The 10,452-nt window shown below is 40.5% G+C and overlaps 1 protein-coding gene across 1 annotated transcript in view; it reads right to left on the bottom strand.

Moving 5' to 3' along the window:
* Window positions 1-2,916: 2,916 nt before the first annotated feature.
* Window positions 2,917-10,452, bottom strand: part of tmem231 (transmembrane protein 231) — a 47,137-nt gene continuing 39,601 nt past the window's right edge. Inside the window, exons 5-7 of the mRNA XM_061919988.1 lie at window positions 7,220-7,301; window positions 6,838-6,943; window positions 2,917-3,716 (exon numbers count right to left, since the gene is read on the bottom strand). Of these exons, the coding sequence (XP_061775972.1) occupies window positions 3,554-3,716; window positions 6,838-6,943; window positions 7,220-7,301 (351 nt within the window). The 3' untranslated portion in view covers window positions 2,917-3,553. The remainder of the gene's footprint in view (window positions 3,717-6,837; window positions 6,944-7,219; window positions 7,302-10,452) is intronic.

Here is a 10,452-nt window from a genome sequence, read left to right on the forward strand (position 1 = left end):
TCTATATTGACTCTAAAATGTATATGTTTGCTTCACAAAGGCCATCTGGCAGGCATTTTCATGAGCTGTCATCACCACCTTTGTCAGGGCTTGAACCCAGGTTCTTTGGCACCAAGAGGTTATTTTGTGGCCCGCACCTTGTTATGAAAATTTAATGTTAACGCGGCCCGCAAATTCTATATGAATGGGGCTTGACAGCGTCACACTTTCCGACCCACCGGATGTTTCCTGGAGACCTTCGAATTTCAGGGTAATCATTTACACGAGCTTTTCACCCAAACAAAATGTTTAAAGGCCTACTGAAATGAGATTTTCTTATTTTAACGGGGATAGCAGGTCCATTCTATGTGTCATACTTGATCATTTCGCGATATTGCCATATTTTTGCTGAAAGGATTTAGTAAAGTTCGCAACTTTTGGTCGCTAATAAAAAAGCCTTGCCTGTACCGGAAGTAGCAGACGATGTGCGCGTGACGTCACTGGTTGTAGGGCTCCCTCACATCCTCACATTGTTTATAGTGTGAGCCTCCAGCAGCAAGAGCTATTCGGACCGAGAAAGCGACAATTTCCCCATTAATTTGAGCGAAGATGAAAGATTTGTGGATGAGGAAATTTAGAGTGACGGACCTGAAAAAAAAAAAGAAAAAAGGCAATTGCATTGGGAGCGATTCCGATGTTCTTAGACACATTTACAACGATCATTCTAGGAAATCCCTTATCTCTCTATTGTGTTGCTAGTGTTTTAGTACCAGATAGTCCGAGGGGTGTGTCCACGGGTGTGTTGACGCCAGTCTCTCACGAAGCTGCAGCACGACAGAAGCTCCGTTGAGGCGACTTATTTCCATTATTTTCTCACCGAAAACTGCCGGTCGACATGTAGTCGGGATTCATGTTCGCTTGACCGCTCTGATCCATAGTAAAGCTTCACCTCCGGGAATTTTAAACAAGGAAACACCATGTGTTTGTGTGGCTAAAGGCTAAAAGCTTCCCACCTCTACCTTTCTACTTAGACTTCTCCATTATTAATTGGACATATTGCAAAAGGTTCAGCAACACGGAAGTCCAGAATGCTGTGTAATTCTGCGATGAAAAGAGACGACTTTTAGCCGCAAGTGGTGCTGGGCTAAAATGTCCCCTCCAACCAATAACGTCACAAACACGCGTCATCATTCCGCGACGTTTTCAACAGGAAACTCCGCGGGAAATTTAAAATTGCAATTTAGTAAACTAAAAAGGCCGTATTGGCATGTGTTGCAATGTTAATATTTCATCATTGATATATATCAGACTGCATGGTGGGTAGTAGTGGGTTTCAGTAGGCCTTTAAGGTGTGCCGTAATGGCACTGTCCTACGCGCCCTCCACAACCTGTACAAACGTGCCAGGTCAGCACTATGTGGTTTTAGATCACACACGAAAGCGACTGCAAGACATACTTGGTCAACAGCCACACAGGTCACACTGGGGGTGGCCGTATAAACAACTTTAACACTGTTTCAAATATGCGCCACACTGTGAACCCACACCAAATAAGAATGACAAACACATTTTGGGAGAACATCTGCACTGTAACACAACATAAACACAACAGAACAAATACTCAGAATCCCTTTCAGCACTAACTGTTCCGGCTATAATATACACCCCCTCTACCACCAAACCCCACCCCATGCATCGGTTGAGGTGGTGTATATTGTAGCCCGGAGGAGATAGTGCTGCAATGGGTTCGGGGTATTTGTTTTGTTGTGTTTATGTTGCTTTATGGTGCGGATGTTCTCCCGAAATGTGTTTGTCATTCTTGTTTGGTGTGGCGCATATTTGTAACAGTGTTAAAGTTGTTTATACGACCAGCCTCAGTGTGACCTGTGTGGCTGTTGATCAAGTATGTCTTGCAGTCACTCACCTGTGTCTGCCGAAGCTTCATACTACATGTGTGTGTGACCCGGCATGCTGTTTGTATGATGAAAAGGCGGATGCGGTGACATGCTGTAGAGGACGGCACGACCTTGATATTGAGGGCTGGGTGAAAATCGGGACAAATTCGGGAGAATGGTTGCTCCGGGAGGTGCACTGAAATTTCGGGAGTCTCCCGGAAAAATCGGAAGGGTTGTAAAGTATGTTGCTAGGGCAGGAAAGCCATTCAAAGAAGGTGAATTCATTAAAGAGTGCATTTTAGAATTTTTTAAGAAATCCTTTCTTGCGGCCCAGCCTCACCCAGTTTCTGCTTCCAGTGGCCTCCAGGCAAATTGAGTTAGAGACCACCGCCCTTGGGGGACTATGCGTTCGAAATTGGATGTAGGGGTTTTACATGCAGAAAACAATGTAAACTACATATAAATAAAGTTAAAGTACCAATGATTGGCACACACATACTATATGTGGCGAAATTACTCCCTGCAATTTAACCCATCACCCTTGATCAACCCCTGGGAGGTGAGGGGAGCAGTGGGAATCATTTTTGGTGAATTAACCCCCAATTCCAACCCTTAATGCTGAGTGCCAAGCAGGGAGGTAGTGGTTCCCTACCGATCTCAGGGCGGACACTCTAACCACTAGGCCACTGAGTAGGTGGCCTACTTGTACCGCTTATTCCCTTTGGGATCGCTGGAGTCTATCTCAGCTACAATCGGGCGGAAGGCGGGGTACACCAGGACAAGTCGCCACCTCATCAAAGGGCCAACACAGATAGACAACATTAACACACTAGGGCCAATTTAGTGTTGCCAATCAACCTATCCCCAGGTGCGTGTCTTTTGAGGTGGGAACCCACACACACGGGGAGAACATGCAAACTCCACACAGAAAGATCCCGAGCCCAGGATCAAACCCAGGACCTTCGTATTGTGAGGCAGATTCACTAACCTCTCTACCACCGTGCTGCCCACTACATATAACGAATGAAATGTATAAATGAAAATTTAACATCACTTTTATCTTTATTGAAGACTTGTTACTGAAGACGCTTTACGAGAAATGCAAACTTTTTGAGCAATTGATTGAAAGCTCAAGAAAAGCGTAGTGTACAAAAACGAAGGTAGCACTGTACCTACTTGATACTTGTAGCGTTGAAAGAGCTAAATGTTAGCTGTCAAACAATGCCACTTTTGTCACACCTCGGCATGAATTTGGGCGTGGAGATTTAACACCACGAACACAACCATGCAGCCTGCGGTGCTGGGCTCTGGTTCTTTTAAAAGGTGAATTCCACGGGGATGTTGTTACTTCCAGACTATTTTGCCCATGTGGAACTGGTTGACTTATTCGGTGGAACAAGTCCAAAAATGCAAAAGCCAGCTTATGTCATTTCCTACATCAAACCCGCCCTGCCTAATGCAAAACAGACTAGCAGGAAAATACAAACATTCAAGTCCTGAAGGCCAAATAAAAACTCTACACTTTAAAAATATATTTACATCTCGGGACTTAGTCGTTTTTGAAACTTGCTAGTAACTAACGTTGTACCGTGTGATTATACAGCAACTATTCTTTAGAACAGAAATGATAAAACCTTTGGAATATATAAAAATATAAAGTTGGTGCAGTCTCACACATTGTCAGTGCTGGTGGGGTTTTCCATACGATACTGGGACAGTGGTCAACACCTGGCTCTGGAAAACAAACCTCTGGATGCGTTCAAAAAGCCAGAGAAAGATGAGCAGAACGCTGACGTATTGGACCCAAGCAAACTTGATTGTTTCCCAAAAGCCGGGACGATAGGTGCAGGGAGAGTCAAGGAGAAAAAAATAATAAAGTGTTGAGTCACATTTACAGGTGGTCCTCGTGCTACCATGTTTGGTGGTCACAACACACTGCCGTAAATTAATGATACAGTACAACGTCAACCACAAGTACAAAACTCAAAACCAGTGAAGTTGGCATGTTATGAAAATTGTAAATACGCTGATTTGCAAATCATTTTCAATTTATATTCAATTGAATAAAATGCAAAGACAAGATATTTAATGGTCGAAATGAGAAACTTATTTTTTTTTGTGCAACTAATCATTAACTTAGAATTCAATGGCAGCAACACATTGCAAACAAGTTGGCACAGGGGCATTTTTATCACTGTGTTACATGGCCTTTCCTTTTAACAACTCAGTAAACATTTTGGAACTGAGGAGACCAATTTTTGAAGCTTTTCAGATGGAATTCTTTCCCATTCTTGCTTGATGTACAGCTTAAGTTGTTCAACAGTCCGGGGTCTCCGTTGTGGTATTTTAGGCTTCATAATTAGCCACACATTTTCAAAGACAGGTCTGGACTACAGGCAGGCCAGTCTAGTGCCTGCACTCTTTTACTACGAAGCCACGCTGTTGTAACGCGTGCACAATGTGGCTTGGTGTCGTCTTGCTAAAATAAGCAGGGGCGTCCATTAAAAATATGTTGCTTGGATGGCAACATATGTTGCTCCAAAACCTGTATGTACCTTTCAGTTTTAATGGTGCCTTCACAGATGTGTAAGTTACCCATGCCTTGGACACTAATACACCCCCATACCATCACAGATGCTGGCTTTTGAACTTTGCGTCGATAACAGTCTGGATGGTTCGCTTCCCCTTTGGTCCGGATGACACGATGTCGAATATTTCCAAAAACAATTTGAAATGTGGACTCGTCAGACCACAGAACACTTTTCCACTTTGCATCAGTCCATCTTAGATGGGCTCGGGACCTGAGCTTGGATGATACTACGGACCGTAGATGGTGAAATCCACAGATGTGTAAGTTACCCATGCCTTGGGCACTGATACATCCCCATACCATCACAGATGCTGGCTTTTGAACTTTGCACCTATAACCTGTTCCTCTTTGGACCGTAAGACACGACGTCCACAGTTACCAATAACAATTTGAAATGTGGACTTGTCAGACCACAGCAGACTTTTCCACTTTGCATCAGTCCATCTTAGATGAGCTCGGGCCCAGCAAAGCCGGCGGCGTTCCTGGGTGTTGTTGATAAATGGCTTTGGCTTTGCATAGTAGAGTTTTAACTTGCACTTACAGATGTAGCGACAAGCTGGAGTTACTGACAGTGGTTTTCTGAAGTGGTCCTGAGCCAATGTGGTGATATCCTTTACACACTGATGTTGGTTTTGGATGCAGTACCGCCTGAAGGATTGAAAGTCGCGGGCATTCAATGTTTATTACGCGTACGTGCCTTTTGATATTATTAAATGTAAATGGTGAAATCCCTAAATTCCTTGCAATAGTTCGTTGAGAAATGTTGTTCTTAAACTGTTCAACAATTTGCTCACGCATTTGTTCACAAAGTGGTGACCCTCGCCCATACTTGTTTGTGAATGACTGAGCATTTCATGGAAGCTGCTTTTATACCCAATCGTGGCACCCACCTGTTCCCAATTAGCCTGTTCATATGTGGGATGTTCCAAATACCGTATTTTTCGGACTTTAAGTCGCTCCGGAGTATACGTCGCAGCGGCTGAAAATGCACGGTAAGGAAGGAAAAAAATATATATATATACGTCGCACTGGAGTATATGTCGCATTTTTTGGGGAAATTTATTTGATAAAACCTAACACCAAGAAAGGCAATTTAAAATAAATAAAGAATATTGAACAACAGGCTGAATAAGTGTACGTTATATGACGCACAGATAACCAACTGAGAAGGTGCCTGGTATGTTAACGTAATATATTATGGGAAGAGTCATTCAAATAACTATAACATATAGATCATGCTATACATTTACCAAACAATCTGTCACTCCCGATCGCTAAATCCGATGAAATTTTCCTCGGTGTCGCCTCTGATATGCGCACCGCTAGCGCCCTTTCTTTCTGCTGCATATTTCACTACGTCCAGCTTGTAATCTGCAGTATATGATTTCCATTTCGGTGCCATTTTAGTTCAGTCCTTCTCAGTTTTTATAAGTTACCGCCAATGTTGATGTGATCCATTTTAATAGCTCCGGCACTAGCCTATAGCATGTAGCAGTTAGCATATCATGACCCACAATGCACTTCTGCCATGACCCGCCCCCGCCGGATTCTTATTGGTTGGCGTTTGAGTGACGATTGCTGACGTATGTGTGACGATTGCGGACATTTTCTTCGCGAATGAGATAAATAATATTATTTGATATTTTACGGTAATGTGTTAATAATTTCACACATAAGTCGCTCCAGAGTATACGTCACACCCACAGCCAAACTGTGGAAAAAAAACATCGACTTATAGTCCGAAAAATACGGTAATTGTTTTATGATCATTCCTCAACTTTCTCAGTCTTTTTTGCCACATGTGCAAGCTTTTGTGAAACATGTTGCATGCATCAAATTCCAAATGAGCTAATATTTGCAAAAAAAAGTTTACAAATTTAAACTTAAAGTATCTTGTTTTTGTAGTGTATTTAATTGAATATAAGTTGAAAATGATTTGCTAATCATTGCATTCTGTTTGTATTTACGATTTACAGAATATGCCAACTTTGCTGTTTTTGTAGTTCTGTTGTTGCATGTCACTACATTCACTCATTTCTGTTCTTTTTTTGGGAACTTTTTCTTGAGTGCAGACTTCCGGTGGCAGTGCGTCAAAAAAGGTGAAATGCGACATGCTGAGATAAAGATACTATCTTCAAACATGTCACATAAGACCACTACACTGCTTGCTTATCAGTGATAACCAAGCAGTGTCGTGGTCTCAATTATGATGCGTCAACTGGTCTTACACTACCAAAGTAGTAACAGGACCACCTGTAAAAGTGAAACATTAAATGTAAAGTTTGAAATACACATTGAGGAAACTATGCATGTCTCTGACAAAATTTCTTTTTTTAAGGATCAGGGAAAAATGAAAACATTCTTGAAAGGATATCTAATAACCTCCAACGGGTAGCGGATTTGTACATGAAGTTGGAAAGGAGACTCTGCAGCACGTCCTGTCGTCCACACTGGCATTGGACAGGAAAGTAGGGTGGTCACTTTGTAAGAAACAAATGGAGAAAAACAGAATAAATATTTCCCAGTGTTAACAATAGACAACATCTATGCTTATGATTAATGTTTAATCAGTTAAGCAAAGTTAGTTGGCTGCCAGGCAATTGTTGGCTTTTGAGAAATACCCTTTGGCTGTTTCTGCTCGTTAGAGCGTGACAACTTGAGAACAGAGACTTTATTTCCTAAATCAGTGTTTGGAAAGTGCAGGTCCAACATTCATGTTCAGCATTAAACATCAGTAATGTCAAGCAAACACTTACAGTTCCTTTCTTGGTAGCGCCCAACTATGTTGTCAAGGTTATAGGCGCTTGCAAAAGGGCTGGAGCTGTCAATCACAGAAACCTCCAAGGAAAAAACAAAACAAAATGAATGAGTCACACTGGTTTTACCCGATACCTCATGTCTCCAAAATAAGTTTTATAATTGTTCTTTTGTCTACGAAAGAACCTGAACCTTAAGAATGGGTGCTGAATGTGTCACCTTGGGCAAACCACTTCTGACTAAGGCAAAACAACAAGAACAACCTGAAACAAATGCATACTTGCAAACTAATTATGAACAGCAGTTGTTATCGGATCATTATTAAATGTTGCAAACCCTGTTTCCATATGAGTTGGGAAATTGTGTTAGATGTAAATATAAACGGAATGGAATAATTTGCAAATCCTTTTCAACCCATATTAAATTGAATGCACTACAAAGACAAGATATTTGATGTTCAAACTCAAACTTTTTTTTTTTTTTGCAAATAATAATTAACTTAGAATTTCATGGCTGCAACACGTGCCAAAGTAGTTGGAAGAGGGCATGTTCACCACAACACTCAATAAACGTTTGGGAACTGAGGAAACTAATTGTTGAAGCTTTGAAAGTGGAATTATTTCCCATTCTTGTTTTATGTAGAGCTTTAGTCGTTCAACAGTCTGGGGTCTCCGCGGTCGTATTTTACGCTTCATAATGCGCCACATATTTTCCATGGGAGACATGTCTGGACTGCAGGCGGGCCAGGAAAGTACCCGCACTCTTTTACTATAAAGCCACGCTGTTGTAACAGGTGGCTTGGCATTGTTTTGCTGAAATAAGCAGGGGCGTCCATGATAACGTTGCTTGGATGACAACATATGTTGCTCCAAAACCTGTATGGACCATTCTGCATTAATGGTACCTTCACAGATGTGTAAGTTACCCATGCCTTGGGCACTAATACACCCCCATACCATCACAGATGCTGGCTTTTGAACTTTGTGCCTATAACAATCCGGATGGTTATTTTCCTCTTTCTTCCGGAGGACACCACGTCCACAGTTTCCAAATATAATTTGAAATGTGGACTCGTCAGACAACAGAACACTTTACCCCTTTGCTTCAGTCCATTTTAGATGAGCTCCGGCCCAGAGAAGCCGGCGGCGTTCCTTGGTGTTGTTGATAAATGGCTTTCGCATTGCATCGTAGAGTTTTAACTTGCACTTACATATGTAGCTACCAACTGTAGTTACTGACAGTGGTTTTATGAAGTGTTCCTGAGCCCATGTGGTGATATCCTTTACACACTTATGTCTGTTTTTGATGCAGTACCGCCTGAAGTATCAACGGTCCGTAATATCATCGCTTACGTGCAGTGATTTCTCCAGATTCTCTGAACCTTTTGATGATTTTACTGATCGTAAATGGTAAAATCCCGAAATTCCTTGCAATAGCTCGTTGAGAAATGTTGTTCTAAAACTGTTCGACAATTTGCTTACAAATTGGTGACACTCACCCCATCCGTGTTTGTGAATTACTTAGCATTTCATGGAAGCTGCTTTTATACCCAATCATGGCACCCACCTGTTCCCAATTAGCCTGCACACCTGTGGGATGTTCCAAATAAGTGTCTGATGAGCATATCTCAACTTTATCAGTATTTATTGCCACCTTTCCCAACTTCTTTGTCACGTGTTGCTGGCATCAAATTCTAAAGTCAATGATTATTTGCAAAACAAAAAAATGTTTATCAGTTTGAACATCAAATATGTTGTCTTTGTAGCATATTCAACTGAATATGGGTTGAAAAGGATTTGCAAATCATTGTATTCCGTTTATATTTACATCCAACACAATTTCCCAACTCATATGGAAACGGGGTTTGTACATAAAAAAAGAACACAAAAGATACCGAAAATTGACACAGATTAAGAGCCTGTATCAATTCAAATGTGAAAGGAAACCATTCCTTGTGAACTATCAACCTCTGGTTTCAGTCCAGTAAGTCACACGTGTGCCACTAGTGGTACGCGGGCTCCAGATCCTGGGACACCAAATAATTCCTTGATTAAAATACTGTCATGGTCCACATCTTGGACCATGTCATATTCTGGTTTTGTTTCTATTTTATTATCATGCTGTGTTGTATTCGACGTCTTTGGTTCCCGGTGGCACTTTCTGTTTGGTTTTCTGTTGTCAGGGTAACTAATTCAGTGTCACCTGATTCTGGTTTGTCGTCACACACCTGACTTGATTAGTTATCTCCTTATTTAAGACCGCCCTTGTTTTACATTCGGCCTCGGACTACAGTTTGCTACACGCAACAAGTGAAATCGCTCTTCTCGCATTGTGGTAACTATTTTTTTTCACCCTATTAGCTTCCATGCTATTTTGTTTGTTTGCTTGTCCCTAGTTTACATACTAGCGCTTTCAGTTCATTCTAGCTTCCACGCTAGTTCTGTTTGTTTTGTCTTTAGTGCCAGTATTTATGTTATTAGTTTGTTTTTGTAGTTAGGAATAAATCATCATTCCTACCTTAACGCTGTGTTCCATCTCTGCTGCACCACGAGAATGCAAACACACGCCACGATGCCACCCAAACGTCACAAATACGTTTTATTTTCCTATATTCAAACACAATATAACTGTCCAAACTGTGTGTAATGTTACAGTGGCAAAAAATATTAAATATACTTGTTAAATAAAAACTCTGCATTATTTTTAATGAATAAATAGGCCTACACTACAGTACTACGCATCTGTATTTTAATGTTGGTTATTATGGTGGTGCTTGGAGAGACACGTTTTTCCTGAGGTGGTACTTGGTGACAAAAGTTTGAGAGCTACTGCAGTAAGTCCTTACAGACTGAGCTACTGGCAACCCAGCAAAGAGGAAACACACAATTTATATATATACATATATATATACATACATATATATATATACACATACATATATATATATATATATACAAATATAAATGTACATATATACACATACATATATACATATATACACACGCATATATAAATATATAAACACACACACACATATATATATACATTTATAGACACATATATATTTATATATATATATATATATATATATATATATATATATACATACATATATATGTATATATATATACACACACACACACTTATATATATATACATACATAAATATATATATACAAATATAAATATACATATATATATACACATACATATATACACATATTACACATAT

This window comes from Nerophis ophidion, linkage group LG14, assembly GCF_033978795.1.
Source record: "Nerophis ophidion isolate RoL-2023_Sa linkage group LG14, RoL_Noph_v1.0, whole genome shotgun sequence".
NCBI lineage: Eukaryota > Metazoa > Chordata > Actinopteri > Syngnathiformes > Syngnathidae > Nerophis > Nerophis ophidion.